This window comes from Vanellus vanellus (genome assembly GCF_965231255.1).
Source record: "Vanellus vanellus genome assembly, chromosome: 5".
Taxonomy (NCBI): Eukaryota; Metazoa; Chordata; class Aves; order Charadriiformes; family Charadriidae; genus Vanellus; species Vanellus vanellus.
This window is the reverse complement of record NC_138910.1, coordinates 75,350,352-75,372,155: the sequence shown is the minus strand read 5'-3', so window position 1 is coordinate 75,372,155 and position 21,804 is coordinate 75,350,352. Positions and strand designations below refer to the sequence as shown.

Sequence of the window (21,804 nt, the reverse complement as noted above, 5' to 3'; positions counted from 1 at the left end):
GCTGCTGCCGGCCGCCATCTTATCTTCGGGCCGTAACATCCCTTTCCGGCCACGGCTTCGGGGCGCCAGGCGCAAACATGGCTCCGGGTTCTGCGGAGCCTCTTTGCGCGCGCGGCCAAGGGGGTGGGGCTGCGGGCGGGCTTTGGCGCGAAATTCTACGCTAGTGCTGGCCAGAGCTCGCGCTGCCGCCGCGCGCGGGGGTCGCTGAGGCGTTGCGGTGAGTGGGCCGAGGCCCTGCGGCCCATGAGGGGGCCCGGGGAGGGGATTAGCGGAGCCGGGAGGGCGGTGGAGGGCCTCGGTGTCTCTCTGCGGGTCCGAGCCGGCGGCTGGGGAGCGGGCAGCGGGATGGGGAACGGGCTCCCTGAGGCAGACCCCTGCCCCAGCTCGTCTAAACCGACGGGCCGGGGTGGGGGTGGCACTGGGGTGGGCGTTTCGCTGAGCTCTGCGGCCTCTTTCCAGAGGGAAAGTTATTATTGAAGAAAAGAAAACCAAAAATCTAAATGTAAGAATTGAGCGTAAGCGAAACTTCATCCGCCTGGTCGCTGTGAGGTCTGGACCCAAACCAGACACAGGCTCAAAGCGGCTGGTGGTGTGGGTCGGCCATCGCGGCGGGCAGGAGCCGGGGGGACTTGGTAATGAACAAATAGCTGATAACCTCCTCTGTGAATAAGCGACGTAGCCAGTAATGAGCGATTCGCATGTTCGTCAGGTGTGTTAGTCAAGCACTGGACGTGAAAAAAAGGAATTGAAGAACAATCCGCTTACTAAACACCTTCCCTCTTTCCCTCTCCCTCAGGAGAGGCGTCCGGAAGCGTTGGGAAGGAAGGTAGGCTTCTCTGAATCAACCGATGCATGCCACGTTCTTGTACACACTGGAAGAACTGATGGCTTTTCTATGTATCTGGCCATCTCTAAGTCTTTCCCTGCTTTCATTTTTAAATAATAATTAAAAAAATTGTTTGTTTGCTTGTTTCAGCCTTTCCCTGGGAATCATGAACACCCGGCAGCAAAGCAAAATTACCTACTCCTGGTATGGGAAGCCCATGAGCTCAGACAGAAAACTGAGGACTTTACAATACAAGTAAATAATGTTTATTGCCAGTACAAGTAAATAACGTTATTTTGCTCAGGGAAACTTAATTAATTAAGGTTTATGTACCTTTCTGATATCGTTTACGTTAATGTGGCAGGCAGTGAGAATATGAGTAAGGTTTTGAGCATTGTGTTGTGACACTGTATGTGTATAACAAAAATGTTGCAAAGCTCTTGAGTTATAAATTGCGTAATGTCTAAACAAAAACATTTAATTAAATCTATGAATAAGTGTTAACCGTCTATTTGAAATATATATGAAAGCTTTCAATCAGGAAACTCAATTGTAGGCTTTGCAAGAGGGAGCATAACTAGTTGTAAGATTGACAGGCCATCAGCTTTAATGGTATGCGAATTATAAAGAATGTGAAATTCTGCTAATCTGCATGCGTGCATCACTTTCTAGGGGAATCATTATTAAATCAGAAAGAAGCAGAACAGAAACCTGTATACAACTTGGCGAGTTTATTTTAGTAGAAGGGGAGAATGCAGATCAACCTTTTGTGGCACAACTCCTGGATTTATATGAAGATGGTAAGAGAAACAAAACTTTACTTCCTATCTGAGAAATTTTAAAATGTTTTAAAGGTACCTATTTCATGGGTGTGTATTTAGCCCATAACCCCATATCACTGGCCTAATTTATTAAGTAAATTGGGCTTTGGTAATCACTGCATCTATATTCACGTGCTCCCCAGATATTTGGGGCTGATGGCTCATTTAAAATAGATTTGATAGATAAACAGAGAGCTTAAAGACATTAAATTTTTACAACTTGTTTGCTTAGTTGTCTAACTTAAAAGAAATGGTCCTTGAGGAAGATGGTGTGAGCTCATGCTTTATTTAGAGACTGGAGAATCCAAATGGAGAAGAGCACTGCGGCCCTGGAACTTGAATCTTAGTAACCATCAGGGAATTTAGCAATAAGGCACAAGACTGAATAAATGGGGCTTGTTAATTCTGTCCCTTGTAGAACTCCATGTTTACAAATAAAGGTAGATATTGAAAGATAAATCATGGAAGGTGAGTGGTACAAGTACTGTGTCTGAGTCTGAATTAGACACTACTCATTAGCTGTGTCTGATTTCTTTGAACAGCTGTTGTTTGTTTTGGGCCATAATGATAATGTTTGAGTTGTTTTAAATATTTACTTTTCAAAAACATAAATAGTATCACTCCAGCTTATTTATTTACTAATGCAGTTTTATTGTAATGTAACTGAATATTCTTTTCATGCTGGAATAAAACCTGTGAAACTTCCTTGAAAACAAGATTTTTCTTTTGTTGCATATTTTTGACAAATTTGTTAAAGGTATGTATCTTTGTTTTTCATTCAAAGATGAACACCTTAAAATGTAGAGAGGAACTTAATGTTTCATTGTAATACATTTCAAATGTTTCTTTTAACTCTCCACACTGAATCTGTTCACAGTGTTTATTGAGACTTTCTTATAGGCACTTCAACATCAGGATTCTCTGGTTTGTTAGGCAGTTGTGTTTCTGGTTTACCTCTAAAATAACATTGAAATTACAAATAAAGTTCTGAAATTTCTCACTTCTCCTTTTGTCACTGCTTTTGGTTAGTGGGGTCCGATTAGAACACATTTATGCAAATAAGGAACCTCTTCATTTGTGATAGTGAACTGGTGGATCAGCTGGTCTGCAAGCATTTTGTGACTGAGACCCTATGCAGGTGTTTTCTTAGTCCTTAAAAGTTTCAACAGACATTGCAATTACCATTTTCTAAGTAAATTAAAATCTCTTATCAGATGCTTTCTTACTTGTATCCAGGGGGAATTTCTATTCTTGATGGCATTTCAGCTAAAATCATTGAGATCTGGTAATAACTGTCTGTAATACAATAAAATTCTTAGTGTTCGCTGACTTTTTTTCATTGTTACAGGTGCTCAGGAGAAACATGCAGTTGTGCAGTGGTTCTGTCATATTACAGAGATACCTCAGAATAAGCAGAAACTGCTTAAAAGGAAGGTTTCTCCCCAAGAGGTTTTTTTTGATCAAGTTTCCTGCTATGACACTGATATAGCTGTGGAGACCATTATTAAAAGCACCATGGTATGTACTGCAGCCCCCTACACATAGAGGGAAGAAAGAAACAATTTGAAAAGCATAGTAGAACAGTGAAGCTACTTTATTCCCTCCCAAACCAAATGTGTGATGTATATTTGTTAATGCAGTTAACGTAGGATCGGATAGTTGAAAACTGTTGACATTCTGTCTTTCCTCCATCTCAAAATGACTTTGGTTGTTGGCAGCCAGCTCATTTAGAGGTTTGTGCGGAAGTAATGTGAATGGGGGTCCTGTAGTGCAATAAACTTATGCTAGTGTAAATGTAGGTTGAAGGTGTGGCCCTATATGATGAAGGGTTGCATGACTTCCAATAATAAGATCTGTGAATAGGAAATAGTTGAATGTTAAGTTAACAGTAAATGTTAAGGTATGTGTGTTTTGGTATTTTCTGTTTATACAGGTAATACCACTACATCTGGGGGAGGAACTACCTATTTCATTAAACAAGGAACAGACTTTCTATGTAAAACAATCTTGGGATGGGAAATGCTTTAAGGCTTTGTCCCCTGACACATTTGCCAAGCTGAAAGAAGCCAGTAAGAAAGGAGGTTGCATCCCAAACTCTTTGAACTCATTTATTCCTTCGGACATCATTTCCCCCCTGAAGAAAGAGACAGACAGAGTTGTTCGGAGTGCCACAAAACCAAAAAACGTTGAGTTGGAAATAGAATCAAAACATTCTGCTTCCAAGTCCTCCCTTGCTAAGGAGAGAAATTCACGAAGAGTGGCTAATGGTATCAAAACTCCAACAGCAAGAAAGAAATTACAGTTAAACAGTATGTATACAGCAATACTCTGTCCATTCGGTAGTTTTGAATGTAATATGTTTTGTGCCTCTTCATTTTGGGTAGTTCAAACAATGGTAATATTCAACATCAGTGTTTTTAGATACCTTATTCAGGCTTTGGGGTTAGCCCAAGCCTTTTGGGTGCATCAGTTGTTTGTCTTATGTCTGTTATCACAAGCAACTGTACTGCTTCTATCCAATTGATGTTCCAAATGTTATCTTACTTAACTGGTAAATCTAAGTTAAAGTGCTTGTGGGCTAAAATGCTACCAATCAGCCTAACTTGACCTCAGAACATCTCACTTTAATCTTCCAACAGTGCACTAGAATGTTTATGTTGGCCTGGTTGAATAAGCACATTTGATACTAGGTAGCACGACATATTTTCAAACTGGAGCCTGAGCAAAGTTGTAAGTGATGGAGGTAAACTGAAAAAAACAGTTTGTATTCTATTTAGTCATCTTTTTAGAGGAAATGTGTACCTTCTGTATGTATACAGTTCCTTGTTCTGGAGGGTAATGCCATCATCTTTCGTTTAAATGATGCCACTGAGCCAGTCATACCATGTCTTCTGAAAGTTAACCAAACCAGCCATATTAAAAACTTGACAAAAGTTCATTTTGCTCTTGATTCCTAGGTCCCTCGAGATCTTCTAAAGGCAGGATCCCGGGATGTGAAGTTTTGGAACTTTTGGATGATGACTGTGATGCCATAGCACCGTTAGAACCATCAGCTACTAAAAGAAAAGTGAAATTCACTGGCATTTTAGGCTCACCACCAAAAATGCCTTGCCCCAATAATAAATCAAAGTCAGTATTTGACACTGCAGAGCACTGGCAGAGGTTCAGTGATACAATACAATTATCCCCCTATAGTAAGGTCAAAGAATCCAGTGAGAAAACCAAGAATCTTAATACGAAAGATGACACTATATCGTAAGTGATAGCCTTTTTACGATTATTTTTGTATGGGATGTCTATTTGTATGTAGTTCTTTCAAAGCACGCTTATGCACACTTATGCATAAGTGCACACTTATGAAAGACTTTTAGAGAGAAAAGCGGGTGAAGTCTCTGTGTGTAGTGTTGCCTGTTGAGATAACTGTGAGAAGGAGGGGATAGCCTAAACAGTGAAGCTCTAGAAAGCGTGGTATTTGGAGGTGGATGAATGACTGGGGAGATCGTAAGAGGAGTTGGCTTTAAAGACGAACACAAGCAGTTCATGGTTACAAGAACAGAGGGAAGAGGTTGGAAATGAGAGGGAATGGTAGGATGATATGAAGGGGAATTGAAGCTATATTTATTGTTATGGTTTTTACTCATCAGCATGGATAAAAAAATCTTTCCCTGCAGTCATTGTATGTATGTCATACAGGCTCAAATGTGCCCTACTTGTGACAGCTATTGAGATACGCTGAACTATAGAAAGTGATGTGATTGGCATCATGAGAATTCTCATGATAACTGTATGTATACTTTCATGCTAATTTTTATGTAGAAAAGAAATCAAAACTCAAAAAGCATAATTGTTTAAATATATCTTCACTCAGCCTTTAAAAATGGCATTACGCTGGGGCAGGAGGAGAATGGATCAGATTTTTTTTGTATAAAATATTGCAAGAAGCCAAAACCCAGTCATGTTCCTCCTTTCAAAGAGTAAAGACGTGGGTGCAACACTTGGTGGATCTGCACCCCATTTTTGTCACTATATAGCAAAAAAAAAAAACATTTACTTTTAGTTGATAAAGTAATGGCATTTCAGTGGTATTTATAGATCTAAAAAAGTTTCTGAAATCTGTCTACAAATAATTAAAGCAATTCATCTCATTGTGTCCTTTGAACTAATAGGAGAGTTGTATTAACAGTAAAGTGTTCAGTGGTAGGGATGAAGTGCCCAAGAAGACAACCAAGGAATCTATTCCAAAGAAAAATCTATTCCAAAGGGCAGATCAGAGATATGCTCAAAGAAAATTATATTTGTTTTTTTTTTTTCTCTGAAAAGAAACAAAAACACCCTGAAAAACAACAACAGAAACCCACAACCAAACAAAAAAACACTACTGTTTTGAGCCCCTTCAGTTTGGCAGTGTTGTATTTGCAAAATAATTTGGCTGCTAATTGAACTCTATCAGCATTTATTCAGTGTTCTTCACAAATGTATGTCTGACTGGAAAAGTGAGAGAAAGCTGTTAATGTGCAGGAGCTGTCAGTCAGTGTGAAGTAAATTGCCTTTGCCAGCTGAGGGTGCATCAGGAAGCAAAGTGGGATAATGTAGATAGCGCCCAAGTTAGAGATATCTGTTTGGAGCTACTGCTAGTGCAGTTGCTATCGTCACAGCAACATAGGTCAGCTGGCGACTCTGACTTGTATTGACTCAGGGCCTCTCTTTAGACTTAGCAGCTTTCCTCAACTGGTTTATATTTATAGAAATACTTATACTTTGCTATAAAAATCTTTACAGTACAGACCATGAATGAACTATAGTAAATATTTGGAGGGGGGGGTTGTTTTGTTTTGTTTTTGGCAAAGATGTATTGAAGAGAGGGGAAATAGGCTATGTAGCACAATCTGTAAATAACTGTAAACAAGAATTCATGCTGGATTGACAGCTGTAACAATTGAGCCTGAAGTTTGAAAGGCCTTTTCTCCCTCTTTGCAAGTGTGATGCAAAGAGGAAATACAAATAGCTTTGTGTTCTTTCTTTACAGTTTAATTGGACATCAGGAACTGGGTAGCCTTAAGGAACAGAGCCTTATATTGACCCCTCGTTCTCGTAGAATATGCACACAGAAAACAAGTGCTCGCATTAGAGAGCAAGTCAGGTAAACTTTTGCATCTGTGATATCTTATTCAGATTGCTGTTGATAGCTTGATGCCTTGAGAGTTTGTTTAGTTTAATAATGAAATGCAAATAGTTCTAGAAGCACAGCTTAACTTCATTGTGAGTGAAGACTGTCTTATGTTCAGAAACATAAAGCCAACTCATGGTGCTCTTCAGACAACTGACTTCTTTTAAACCAGTCTATTAAATAGCCATGGAAAATGAACAGATCAAGTGGAAAATATGTTGTCTTGCTGATTATGATTAACTACAGAAAAAGCTGAAAATGTACAAATGATACTTTGTAGTGTGTAGAGTTGTATGTTGGGGTTTTTTTTAACTGATGTCATTTCTATTTCTCATAGCATATTAAATACACTAGAGTTGAACCAGGAAGAGGATTTTGTGTCTAGCTCAGACAGCTCTTACTCTTCAAGTAGTGAGGAAGAGGAGAATGATGAGTTCTGTACACCAGAAAAGAAAACTAAATCAAGCAGAATATTCAACACCCCAAAATCTTCAAGGAAGTCTTCAGTTCACACTCCTGCTAAGACCCTGAAGAAAACGGTAAGGTTCCTTTTAAAAGAGCTGGTTTTATTATTTCTAAGCCAATTATTTGAATGCTTGATGATTGCGTACCAAAATTAAGTATCTGAACCTCTTAACGTTTAATGAAACGTTGTCTTGATTCACATGGTCTTTGGTGTGAGTAGGTTATGCAAATGTATATGACACTTGCACATTGTGAACATTGTGACCACGTTGATCAGAAAACTCTGGCCTGAACAGGGAGAATCTTTGATTGGGCTGGAGCTGAACAGTCAGGTGAATCTGTTTATGGCCACCATTTTTACTTTTCTTGTAAGCTGTGCACTGAGACATTTTAGTTCTATTTCTGTACAGTCTGCATTGGGTGTAGTCTATATACGTAGCAGAAAGCTGTAAGACCAACTTTGTGCTTGGCAGTAGAGCTGTCTGGATTCTTGAAGGCTTACCAATGTGCGAATGGTTACCAACACAAAAGGGATGTTCTACAGCATTCATGGCTACACCAAAGAGAGTGTGGCCAGCAGTTTCTTATAGTGTCCTGGCTGCTGATGGAGAAGAGATACCATGCTGTGTGAATCTTAGGCCTGACTCATTAAGGCTGTTTTCAGCACCATAGCCAGTCATTGATATACTGTCAATAGCCAATTTTTACTCTGTGTTTATGAAATGTCTAACACGGAAATCCTAGTGTAAATAGAACTTGTAAGCACAAGGCAGAATAATTAAGATACCATATGGCTTCTTTGTTTGGACAATGAAATTCAGATAGATCAATTTTAGTTGCTTGCTGTTTCTTAAGAACTGGATCCCTTTGTAACACAGCACTTTGGAAAGGCATAAAACAATTTAAAAAGTCTTCAGACAGTTAAAAGATGGATTTGTCTTTTGTCACCACCCCCCTTCAGTTTTTCTTCCTTTAAGAAGAAAAGGCCATGAGGCTTGTTTGGTAAATCCCTTTTGTAAAGACTTCTCTTTTCGTCTTGTACTTTGGCATCCCTGGATAGTCTTTGTACATAAGTAATGTTTGGGAAACTTGTTTGAATGATCAGTTTCCCAATAGAAATTGCTGTATGTAGAAAAGCTGTTTGAGGCTATAATTTTTCGTTACAGCCTTTACCAGGAACACCCAAGACGCCCCGGAATGCAACTCCTGAAATTCCCAGGCGCCACCATGCAGCACAGAAACCAGCCAGTATACTAGAAGAAGCCAGATTAAGGTAATGTGTGCTCCAGGGAGGAAATGAATCTTTTTTGCGTCAGGTATGCATAGCAGTAGGCTATGCTAAAATAAGGAAATGTCATCTTTACCATATTGAATAAATTTTGTAAAAATGCATGGTGTTTCAATACCAGAAGAGCATTTCTGAATTTGCAGTACAATACTAGATTTACAAATACTAGTGGTATTTACAATACTACTTTTAGAATTTCAAATTATTATAACCAGTCCATGTTAAGTTCTTCAGAATTAGGTATCTGTCTTTATTCTATGCAACACTAGAAAAACAAAGATCCTGTCTTATTAGCTTTAGATTGTAAAGGTACAATATCTGTATCTTCTTAGTGTGTGAAAAAGTTTTACAGGTATAATTGTAGATCTTCACAGTGGGGAAAAAAAAAAAGCATTCAGGACTGAATGTATTTTTCTAACTGAGTTTTAGTTTTTTCAGTTTCCTATAAGCAGTCTGTCCTGTTTTATCCTATTTCTGTGCTGACTTAAAAATTTTTTGTGAATTAGAACAGCTAGATCTTTTTATTGCTGCATATTTGTGCTGTTTGTTTGTGAAGATGAGTGTTCAGCCCTGTTAAAATCACATATAGAGAGACTAGGCTATTTCTTTTGGGACACCTGACATTGGTGTTCAGACTTCAAGTATGAAAGAGAGAGTTGAAAAACTACACACAAATGTGAAAGGTGGAGTGTCTGGCTATTTGTTTTCCTCAGTAGACCCTTCAGGTGGAACTGCAAAAATGCTAACCTTGGACCTCCTATTTAAATTTTCTTTTTCTTTCTCTTTTCTTTTATAATTAAAAGGCTGCATGTTTCTGCAATCCCAGAATCTCTGCCCTGTCGTGAAGAAGAATTCCAGGATATCTATAACTTTGTGGAAAGCAAACTTATTGATGGTACAGGAGGGTGAGTTTGGCGAGACTGTAACCAAGATCACATCTACCTATGGCATAACAGCAGTCAGACAATCAACACTACTGTTATTTAAGAAGTTATCATCATTTGGCTGAACTAAAGTTCCTAGTTGATTTTTTCCTGGTATTTTTCTTAAGAAGGGTTGTGCGTAGAAATAATGTGGGCTCTGTTATCATACAGATTCAAACTAAATATCAAAATATAACTAGTCAATTTCTGATATGTGGGAAACTTTTTTTTTTAAATAGGTAAATTACATTTATTAAGTATTTTAGGTTGCTAATTGTTTCAGTAATAATAAAAATCCTCATGGTCCTCCAATGTGTTAGGTGTCCCAGTAACTGAAATATAGCGAATCACCTGAAGTCATGGAGGAGGAGTATTCAAGGCTGGTCTCAGAGCCCAGGAATTCCAGCTTGTTAATCCTAAAAGTATTATCATTTTACTCAGGCTGCTGAAATGGTGTTCTCCTTTTGTAGGTGCATGTACATTTCTGGAGTGCCTGGAACAGGTAAAACTGCAACTGTTCATGAAGTAATTCGCTGTCTTCAGCAAGCTGCAGAAAATGATGACCTACCATCATTCCAGTTTGTAGAGATCAATGGCATGAAGCTGACTGACCCTCACCAAGCTTATGTGCAGATACTAGAGGTAAGTAAAGCCTCTTCAATGGCTCTCTGGTTTGAAATCATAGAATGTTTTAGAGTTGGAAAGGACCTTGAAGATCATAGAATTGTCTGAGTTGGAAGAGACCCTTGGGGTCATCGAGTCCAACCATCTACCGTACTCTACAAAGTTCTCCCCTATACCATATCCCCCAACACCACATCTAAACATCTCTTAAACACATCCAGGGATGGTGACTCAACCATCTCCCTGGGCAGTCTATTCCAATGCCCAACCAATGTCTATTCCAATGCCTGATCATCAAGTTCCAACCGCCCTGCCATAGGCAGGGACACCTCCCACTAGACCAGGTTGCCCAAGGCCATGTCCAGCCTGGCCTTGAACACCTCCAGGGATGGGACCTCAACAACCTCTCTGGGCAACCTGTTCCAGTGCCTTACCACCCTTAAAGGGAAAAACTTCCTAATGTTTAATCGGAACTTGCCCTCTTCTAGTTTAAAGCCATTCCCCCTCGTCCTATCACTACATGCCCTAGTAAAAAGTCCTTCCCCAGCAATCCTGTAGGCCCCCTTTAGGTACTGGAAAACCGCAATAAGATCTCCCTGGAGCCTTTTTTTCAGGCTGAACAGCCCCAACCCTTTCAGCCTCTCCTCATAGGAGAGGTGCTCCAGCCCTCGGATCATCCTTGTGGCTCTCCTCTGGCCATGCTCCAGCAGGTCCATGTCCTTATGTTGGGGATTCCAGAGCTGGATGCAGTACTCCAGGTGGGGTCTCATGAGAGTGGAGTAGAGGGGCAGAATCACCTCCTTTGACCTGCTGGGCACACTTCTTCTGATGCAGCCCAGGATACGGTTGGCCTTCTGGGCTGCGATCACACATTGCTGGCTCATGTTGAGCTTCTCATCAGTCAGCACCCCCAGGTCCTTCTCAGGGCTGCTCTCCAGCCATTCCCCGCTGAGCCTTTATTTGTGCTTGGCATTGCCCCGACCCAGATGTAAGACCTTGCACTTGGCCTTGTTGAACTGCATGAGGTTGGCTTGGGCCCACCTCTTCAGCCTGTCCAGGTCCCTCTGGATGGCATCCCTCCCCTTCAGCGTGTCTGTCTCACCAAACAGAAATAAGAGATCTTATGATTTACCATCAGATCCTCTGTGTGTTACAGTATTCAAGGCTCTTAACAGATCCATACTTCCTAGTAGTCCCTCCGAGAGACTGTATGTGTTTATCTTAGAGTGGGTTTAAAAAATAATGAACTTAAGGCTGTGGCCAACTTCTTGAACTGTTTGGCTTTCAGCTGCATAAAGGCAGTGGCTGGTAAATAGCCTGATATATTACATCTGCTCAGGTTTAACAGAAATATAAACCAGATTCTTTTTATGTTTTTCCCTTCTATAACTTTTTCTGCACATGTATGCTTAAAAAGTTACTGAGATGACAACTCTGGAAGTAAGTGTAGCAGTAGAATAATTACTAAGGGGGTCTTAATGGTTAATTGGTCTGTCATGGTAGCAATGGAGCTGAAGAGGGACCATCACTGTTGACAGTACTGTATTACTGTATTTCAAATTTCCATGACAAACTAGTCTGCAGTGTCTCATCAGGGACTAATGACTGTGCTTGCATTTATATGGGTGTGAATTAACCTTCTGAGAATTGGATTAAGATCAGCCGATAGGTAGGTGTTAGTAATTGCTCAAGACCTTTGTCAGTCTAGGCTAACTTTAAGCCAGTGATGTGGAAATGAAATGGTGGTTTTGTGAAGCATCTGTTCCATTTTCTTAAAAATTTCTGCTCCTTTATTTAAGTTTGACATCTTCTATCTGAGCAGGATTATTGTTCTAATATCCCAATCCACATAGCTGGGAGTTACATTTACATATTTGCATCCTTTCCTCAAACCAGCAATGACACTGTCTTGCTGAGGGATTTGTTGTAACCGGGTCTCTGTGGTTTTTGTAGCATAGTGAAAGGCTTCATGACAATTACCTTATTTCGTGGTGATATTAATGTATTGTAACACTCTTTGTTCCTATCCCATTCAGCATAAAATTTTAAAATTAATAAAGAACAGGCCTTTCAAAGTAAAATTTGTTGCCCCCCCAGGGGCCCTGAACGCTTTAAGCTAGCCCAGCTAAATATCCTTCAGGAGATCATGTAGTCAAATGAACCAGTTATTTCTCTGATTCCTTCTGCCTCAGCTGTTATCTGGGTACATTAGTTAAGGCGGCTGCTGCTTTTCTGATTGCTGCATCTCTTGCTGTGGGTCAATCTCAAGTTCCAGTTTGCTGATGTTTCTTTGCATGACTAAAGCAAATTCTGGAGTGTTCACTACTGCAGTTATGTCACTGTCATAGGAAAGTTTATAAAGAAGGGAACAGTGACAGGAAGGCCTGGACGGATGAAAGACGTAAGGGTAAATATCTGGGTACAGCAAGTGTGCCAATTCCATGATAACAAACTCTGTGGTATATTTTATGCCCAGTTCCAAACCTGTAGAATCAGGATCCTCTGGGATCTAACTGATTTGTATGACTGATTCAGACTGTTCTGACTGAACTGGAAACAAGCATAGATTATACATTATTATTGACAGGACAAGGGGTAATGGGCACAAGTTAGAACATAGGAAGTTCCGTTCAAATACACGGAAACACTTCTTTACGGTGAGGGTGACAGAGCACTGGCACAGGCTGCCCAGGGAGGTTGTGGAGTCCCCTTCTCTGGAGATTTTCAAGACCCGCCTGGATGCAGTCCTGAGTAATGTGCTCTGGGCAATCCTGCTTTAGCAGGGGAGTTGGACTAGATGATCTCTAGAGGTCCCTTCCAACTCTGAAAACTCCGTGATTCCGTGATTATTGTCGTGCTCCAGCTTGTTTAATAATTATGAAATCTCAGGTCAGTTTTTAAGGGATTCTGGAGAACAAATATGATTTTCAAATGCAGTCTCCATTTTACTTTACGGCTTGACTCTGAACTATGTTGAACAATTAATTCAGCATATATAGTGTAATTTTGAAATGTCATGCTTTACTTTCTGTATATATTTGGACCTGCAAGGGAACAGGTAACATACAGTCAGCTCATCTGTTTTGTCACGCAGATTATTGCCATAGCAGTTCTTGTTGAAGGTATTTTTTTCGCTTAGAGTTGAATAAATTACTTAGTTCTAGATCCTGCAGCTGATGCATTAATATTTTAATGGGAATCCCAAGATTACTGAAGTCAGGCTATTCTTGTCAACTGACGCATGTTTTCAATAGGTGTTTTGCATTCAGGGACACCCTTGAGGTATGCTAGGTTTAGAGTCCTCCTGAGACTGGGTTCAGGATTTCTTAATGAATCTATATTTAAGACAAATTGCAGGGAATTCTAATGGCCTTTCTTTTTAGCTATGTATTCTTGTGTTTCTGTTCTTCTTTATGGACAGTTTCTGGTAGGCCTGAGTGTCTTATGAGCTACTTTTTTCTTTTTATTTTTCTTAACTCCTTCCCCATGGGGGGAAAAAAAAAATCCAGATGTTTGGTGTTAACCATTAGAGAAAAGTTAAGACCAAACAGGAGTTAAACTTTCTGTTTCCAGGGTTTTGGTGTGATTAACCTGCAACATTGTTTATTCCTTGTCCAGTTACTGACAGGTCAGAAGGTGACAGCAACCCATGCAGCAGTACTGTTGGCAAAACTGTTCAATACACCAGGACCAAAGAGGAAGACCACAGTGCTGATAGTGGATGAGGTCAGACAAAGAATCCTTTGTTCTCTTTCCTTGAAGTATCATAAGAAATGAGGTTTTGGAGGATGGAAAAAGACATGCTTAGGCTATATCATATGTGATCTAGTAGGAATGAACTTAGGAGAGAAGACACACAAATAGTTTCTCTTAGCCTTCCCAGGAAGCTGAATTTAAATGGGCAAGTATCACGTTGCCATATTGTTCTCTGCCTTGGATTTCACATTGGTTTTATGTTTTATTTTGGTCCAAGTCATGGTATGAGTTGTTCTGTCAACTCGTAAATACCATAGAATTCAACTATATTTTATCTGGAAGCTGCTACTTTTCCAGTGAGGAAACTCACAGTGAAATAAGTCATATCCAGTTTTGAAACTCCTTGAATGTGCTATGTTCAGTAATAAAGAAACGCACACTTTTTTTTTCTTTTTTTGCTGTAAGGTAATTCATGTTCTCACATGGAAGGTCTTTTAGTCTTATTAGATACAATATTAATGTCACAGTAGTGTTTAAAAAAACTCCAGCTGTTTAATCACTGTACTGCGATTAATACTGTTCAAGCAGTAGGACTGTGCTTTTCCAAAAGAGATTAGAGCCCCAATTCAGAAAATGGGGTCCTATCAGTGGATGGATAAAGGAAATGCAACAGAGACAGCTTGTTCAGAATTACATAAGAAGTCTTTCGTGGTAGAGCTAGGTCTCAAATCCCTGTCAGGTATTGTAAATACAAGACCATTATTTTTCAGTCTAGTTCTTCTCTTTCTATTTCTGCAGCTTGATCTTCTGTGGACCCGGAAGCAGAATGTGATGTACAATTTATTTGACTGGCCAACTCAAAAGCACTCCAAGTTAATCATCTTGGCCATTGCTAACACCATGGACTTGCCAGAGAGAATAATGATGAACAGAGTAGCTAGCAGGCTGGTATGTCCTAGCAGTTTTGTTGCTATGCTATAAAATGAGAACGGATTAAATACTGTATGCAATCAAAAGTAACCCAAGAGAAAGGTAGGGCTGGTTGCATCAGAGGTTAAATGATGCTTTTATAATTCCATCTCCAGGGGGCTGATAATGAACACATAAATCTTAGCAAAGTAAGTTAAGGAGCCAGCTTGCTAATCAGATGTTATGCAGTGTAAGTACACTATGTTCTTGTAAGAATGAATTAAGAATGCTGATGTCTTTTTAAACATATTAAGATCTGGATAATCAAATGCAATGCTTCATGGTTAAGCTGCTTACTCCAGAGTTCAGAAGAATTCTCTTTTGGTTGCTCTTTCTCTTTCCCCTTTCATTCCAGGCACCTAGTTACTTCTCTCTGTTTGCCATCAGCTGGTAGATTTTCTTTGGAAAGCTTTGGATACCTGTGGACAGGAAGTTGGATGCACTCTATAACTCTACACCTATGTTGAATACATTTTCTTTAGTCATCTCTTCATCATTGCACTGAAAAGTGATTTGCAAAAACAGTGCTCTGTGCCTCCATCCTTCTGCGACTCAAAATAGTCCCACTGTGTGTGAATTGCTTTTCTCCACCCACTAACCCTGCCGATCAGCTGACTTTGTGTAGTCACAAGAGAGAAGAATTTTGCATAAGAAACACAAACCTCAGGCCTCCTGTAGAATATGAAAGGCAGTGCACCATCTGTAACATAGGTTGTCCTCATTTGAAAGCAGTTTTTATTAGCTTGAGCCAGAAGAGGATTTTTAATTCTTGTCTGATTGTTAACATCAAGTCCATAGTATGACTGCTGTATGCATGTATACAGATATGCTAAAGGAGAGATGAATATTTTTTCATAGCTTCTGCTGTTACTGTATTAAAAAATAGTGTAAACAGTTGTAATCAAGTTGTATTAGGTGGCTCCAATTTGTTTACAAGCTTTGTAAGAGAAATTTGAATTCTAATAGCAGCAGTGCTTGCTCCTCAGGCCTTTTAGTGGGGAGGTCCAAACAGTGGTCCTCACTTAGTCACAGTTTTGTGGATTTGCACATTTATTTCACAATTATGGAGTGGAAGAGTTGATTAAAGCATACTACTTGGAGGGGAAGGATGCGAAAGAGAGCTTGCTCCTACCAGAGAAGCTAAAGCTAACTCTACAGGCTATGCTTGAGCAGTTGAGAGTTTGTGCTACAAACACTTCTCACTGTACTGTATTATTTACTATAGGGCCTCACCAGAATGTCCTTTCAGCCCTACACCTACAAACAGTTACAGCAAATTATTTCATCGAGACTAAACAGCACGAAGGCATTTGAAGAGGATGCAATTCAGCTAGTTTCCAGAAAGGTAAGCACAGTACAGATGTACATCCTCTGTGTTGCACCAGGCAAAGGGTGGGAGGGGCAGCGAGGGAGAATTTTGTAACGGTAGTCAGAATTGGTTCTGTGGTTACGTGTTCTGCATTGGAGACAAAGCGGGGTGCAAGTAGCAGATTATACGTTATGCTCTCTGTAAGGTATACAGGGTATTTTCACAGGAAACTTTGCTAAAGCAGTGTCCTTGCTTTTCCCACCTACTTTGAGAAGGCAGCAGTGTATTCCAAGAGCTGGAGTCATGACAACGAGAGTCGTGATAATGCATAATGATAACATGTCAGCTTTCTCCAGGGTTTGGCATAATGTGAGTCATTGGATGATCTTGAAAAAAGTTAGTATGCCAGTGGCAGTGGAAATAACCATATTAGTTTTCTTTCTCAAGATGTTTAAAGCCTTGGCATAATAGATAGTATCTGTTCTGTTACCAGTCTTAATAACCAGTTGTACAAAAAAAATCAATAATGCATTAGGGATCAGTAGCTTCCCAAATTAAGATGTATTCATTGTTTAATGCCTTATTTTAGCAATTATACATTAAAATAATGTTTTAAAATTATGTTAGAACATCTGTCAACCAGTATACACTTAAACTTTTTCTGCTAAGCATCACTGCAGGATTAAAAAAGAGTACTCATGTCAGAAGTAAATATAAGCATTTGTGTTGTTATGAAGGAACCACCTTTTTGTAAGAATAGTGACGATTTTGTAGACTGCATAATCTGCAGTGCTTTTCTAGTATGATTTTTCGTCAGAACATCTAGAAAAGTAACTTGCAATTAGATTTTTCTAAAGGGTTTCTCATTCTTGTCTCCAGCTGGGCTCTAGGGCTTTCATATGTTATCAGCACCTACTGGGAAAACTAGGCCAGTACTATAATAAAGCTATGAACACTCCTGAGATAAAATTGTTAACCACGAGTGGGGTTTTAAGAAGTATTTAGTTTCAGAAATTTCAGAGACCTAAAAATTTTCAGGCACTTGTAAATGTAAATTCACTGTCCCAGATGTTTCTTTGAGACCTACTAAAAATATTGGTGTACTCTTAAAATCAATATGCTATTCAGTATGGAAGAACTGAGGAGTTTTTTGCTTCCTCTTTTTTTTTTTTTTTCCTTCCCCTCTTCCTTTCCAAATGAACATGGATTGTGGTAGGTTCTATATTGATAAAATTTCTGAAAAATTTTGGTGTTGAATTGAACTGCTCACATTGAATTTCCTGGATTTTTTTTTTTTTAATTTCAGATTTCTGTGGTTATAGAAAAAAATTTAGTCTTGAATTTGTGATGACAAGATTGGGTGGGGGTGTGGGAGGGTTGCTGGCTTTGGTCAGCAAGATTATTTAAAATCTGGGATTCTAGTAATGTAGTTCACAGCAGCAGTGCTCACCTGTTTTGCGGTGGGGTTGATGTTTTTTGTTTGTTTGGTTTTTTTCTATTGATTCTTGCTAAACTCTTTTTTCAACTTGTAGAAAATACTGCTACAAACCTGTCATGCTTACTTTCAGGTCGCAGCACTGTCTGGGGATGCAAGGCGTTGCCTTGATATCTGCAGAAGGGCCACTGAGATCTGTGAGTTTGCTAGTCAAAAGAGAACCCCTGAAATAGTCAGGATGGCCCATGTGACAGAAGCCATAGAAGAAATGTTTTCATCACCATATATAAATGCAATAAGGTAAAAACACTTCTCAGAGGAATTTCTTTGCTTCTGTGTCTTTTTTGAAAAAATAGCCCAGTGAAAGCATTCAGTCTGTCCTCACCACCCTTTGGGACTGTAGGCGGTGCATCGTGCTTTGTTGAAGAATGGTACAAAACAAACGTTGCAGCACAGCTAGGAGAGAGAGTGGTACAAAATAGGAATTAAAGACAGGGGAAACCAAGGCATAGAAATCACTCATACAAGTTTATACAGTGTGTTTCCATGTTAGTGTGTTAGCTCAGATCAGGAAGGGGCTTTTGAAATTTCAAGATTGTCCCTGCTTAGTGTACACTGATTTCTCTGAACAGCAGTCTCTGAGTACATATATTTGAGCTCCTTCCAGTTGGAACTAAATCAAAAAGATACACTCAGGAACCCACAACTATGAATGCTGCTGGTCATTCAGCATCCTGGACCAGACTTTGAGCTAGACTGAAGCAAAACCCACTCAGACATGCATAGTGTAGGCATCAGGTCCTCAAGAGTCAACTGTTCCCCTCTACGTATCCACTTGTATTATGCCACTAATTTTACTGGCTTAAATGCAGCCACAGATGTCTGAGCAGAATGCAGAACTTTCCCATTTCAACTCGTTTCTTTAACGTAAATAGATTGTTAGGATTTCCAAAAAGTTTCCTGAGGGAATACATGTGAGGAATTCTGTTACCCTTCAGTGGTCTGCACAAGCTGTAACTGGTAAAGTGCTTTACCAGTTTCTGGTCAAAAGGAAAAGGATGTTTCATCAAATAGTGGGGAGAGTAAGGGGTGCAAATACGATATTTTGCTGGGTATGTAAGTAATGCTTTTACTGTGCTACTTGGGCCTGAAAACCTCAATGTTAATTTGTTAGTTCATAAATGTAAGTTGACCATGACACACTGCAGAACATGTATGATGCACGGAATGAAAAGTTGTGTTCAGATACATTGAAAGAGATGTGTGGTGAAGTGAAATGCGGTGTATTGTGGTGCCAGAGTTGCAGGATGTAATACAATGGCTCATTGACGTAAACTGCCCCTCTCAGGTAGAAAAATACCCTGCATTTAAATAGGAGGTTACCAAGCAATTTCCATTCCAAACTTCTTCCTGATGTTTCATAAGTTATAAACTTCACAGATTAATTTTTATCTGTTTTGTTTTGACACTCAGGAATTCCTCATTGCATGAACAAATCTTTTTGAAAGCAATTTTAGCAGAGTTTCGCAGGGCGGGAGTTGAGGAGGCGACAGTTCAACAGGTATGTTCATGTTTCAGAGTTTGGGTTTTTTTTCTTAAAAAAGAGGGGTGCAGTGTCAAAAATATCAGGCAAAAGTGTATATATTTCAATAATTGGGGATTTTATTCTTAAAATGTGATGGAAGACAATATGATGGCAAGGTAAACTGGGGCATGGCTGTCCAGGTCAGGTGTAAATCCTAATTGAATGCTACCACCTCTTTTTCAATGGCACTAAATACTTACAACTGGAAACACCTGCTGTTGTATTAATGTTACCAGTCATCTGGACCACAAAGTGATAGTATGGTTTTTTGGCCTGCATCTGAGAGCATCGCATCCCTCCACATAACGTGCTTTATAACAGGAAAAATGAAAGAGAACGTGAAAATATCAGGCAGCATCGTTCAAGGAGGAAAACTGAAAGTTGATTCCAACTTCTGTATCGCTGTCTTTCTCAACAGAGGCGGACATATCACTAGTAACTTCAGTTTTTTAGTAGACCCGAAAAATACTTTGCACCAGCAGAGCTGTGAAGACTCTGCAGAGTCCATTTCATGATTCGCAGTATGGAAGCTAAATGTTAATTCTTATAAAAATATTTAGGACTATATATATAAAATAACCGGCTAGTTTTGGCTGGTTCTACAGGTTTGTAAGTAAGCATTTTAACTGCATTTTCTATTACTGGCTCCTGAACATCTGCATCTGTTGATTGCACAGATACACTTGACAATTGGTTCTTCAACTTCAAACAATATATTGTTAGACTGATCTGTTACATTTTCCCCTTAGTCTTTCTCAGACACCAAAAGGGTTTTCTTCTGCTTTTTCTAAATAGCAAAGGAGAAGACCCCAACTGATTCTTGTTACACATTTACTAGTCTGCATGATCTGTGACAAGTGGATTCTCCTTTACCATGCCTTTTTAAGCTGGGATCTTTCATGTTTGTAGTCAGTGTGACTTGTGTTTACTGGTCACTGGGCCTGAATAGCTCTTCTGAGTGAATTGATATGTAATTAATTGTATGTCAGCTCTTAATCTGCTGGATCAGCTCCAGTCCACATAGTCCAGGGGAGAAGAGGTGTAGTAACAGATAAAATGATCTAGTTAAAAAATTGCAGACAAAGTACATTCTAATTGTTTTACTTTCTGGCTATATAAAAAAGGAAGCTATAGCTTGGAATTGCTACTTCCTTGACAAAGTCCTAACAGCTTGTGCTAAAACAGCAGCACATGGGCGTTCGTGAAGGGACTGGAGCTGAGCTTTTCCTCCCCTCCAGAGCTGTGGAGGGAAGGAAGCTTCTCTCTCTCACCCTGCCCTACTTGAGATTGCAGCAAGGCGGCAAACATGACCTGTGTTCTTTTCTCTGCTTTAATAGGTCTATCATCAACACGTAGCGTTGTGTAGGATCGAAGGCATGCAGAGTCCTACGGTATCAGAAATTATGGCAGTTTGTTCCAGACTTGGCGCCTGCAGGCTCTTGCTGGTGGAATCCAGTCATAAGTATCTTCACATGCGGGTGCGACTCAATATCAGCCAGGACGATGTCATGTATGCGCTCAAGGATGAATAAGGCAATAGAGATTTTATTTTTTTTTTTAATATGTATAAATTATTTTCTATTTTAATTTTTTAAATTGTTGATAAAATGGAAATAGTGGAATGTATTTTTCTAAATACTTTGCCTAAATATTTGATGTATTAAAGCACTTTTTTTTTTTAATAATAAAGAATTTGCTTTAAAGCATTTTAAATACTTGAAATCAACCTATTTGCTTTTAAAATATTTTTATGTGCTGGTAACTAGTCCCCTTTCAGCTGAGATGTATGAACTTGAAATTGCTCACTTGCATCTATGGAAAGGAGCTTTTTTTGTTGAGACTGGCAGTGTCTGTGGTGTTGCCGGTTATATAGTGTTTCCTCATTGACTTTTGCGGAGTATAAAAGACATTGTTAAAATGTGCTTTAACTTTCATTAGTGATATAATGAAAAGGAACTTTCACTTTGCAATCAAGGCTGAATATCTGAATTGAAGAGAAAGTAAAAATACCAGAAGAAAGTTGTCTTTTTTATTTTTTTTATTGATTGTCGCAGGTAATGCTAGTCTGTTGAAATCCGCTGTTGTAATAGCGCTGGTGACTGAAGCGCGTTAGTCATTTGGAGCTGGATAGTTTGAAAACACTTTTTTTCAAATCGTGTTGTGGTTTAAATTGTTCTCGCCGCGTGACACGCGGCGGTCCCGCCCTCCCGCCCGGGCCCTGCTGGCCCCGCCCCCGAGCCCCGGCCCCGCCCCTCAGCGCAGGCGCGCTGCTTCCGCGGAGCCGCGGCCGAAGCGTCGCTGGGCCGGCCCTGCGCCGCTTCACCGGGCGCCTCTGAGGCGGGCGGCGGGAGGCCGAGGTGAGCCGGGGCCTGGCTGGGCTGTCGCGGTGCCGCTGGCGGCCTCTCAGCGGGAGGCGGCGGTTAGTTACAGGGCGCTCAGCCTATTGCCTCCGCCGGCTCCTCCCTGCGCCGGGGCGGGGAGGGCTCCACGGGGGTACGGGGTGGGCCGGGTCTGCCCCGCCCTCAGGCGGTGCTGGGTCCGGTGGGAGGGGGGGTTCCGCCATCGTGCCCGCTGGTGCGAGCGGCTGTGCCCGGGAAGGGCTGTGGGAGAGGGGGGAGCGGCGGCTGTGAGTGGCTTGAGGCGGAGGGCGGGGTGCGGCAGGGCTGGGCTCCCGGCGAAGGGCGGCGGTGGGGAGG

The 21,804-nt window shown here is 40.4% G+C and overlaps 1 protein-coding gene across 1 annotated transcript; it reads left to right on the top strand.

Annotated features, from left to right (window-relative positions):
• The first annotated feature begins 54 nt into the window (after positions 1 to 54).
• On the top strand, positions 55 to 21,231 carry ORC1 (origin recognition complex subunit 1). Its single transcript, XM_082483797.1, has 17 exons — positions 55 to 217; positions 977 to 1,081; positions 1,499 to 1,626; positions 2,996 to 3,165; positions 3,581 to 3,956; positions 4,605 to 4,902; positions 6,674 to 6,787; positions 7,152 to 7,353; positions 8,446 to 8,552; positions 9,371 to 9,472; positions 9,961 to 10,132; positions 13,733 to 13,840; positions 14,609 to 14,758; positions 16,005 to 16,124; positions 17,657 to 17,823; positions 18,997 to 19,084; positions 20,446 to 21,231. The coding sequence occupies exons 2-17, from the start codon at positions 993 to 995 to the stop codon at positions 20,638 to 20,640; spliced, it is 2,586 nt and encodes an 861-aa protein (XP_082339923.1). The 5' UTR covers positions 55 to 217; positions 977 to 992; the 3' UTR covers positions 20,641 to 21,231.
• Positions 21,232 to 21,804: the final 573 nt, after the last annotated feature.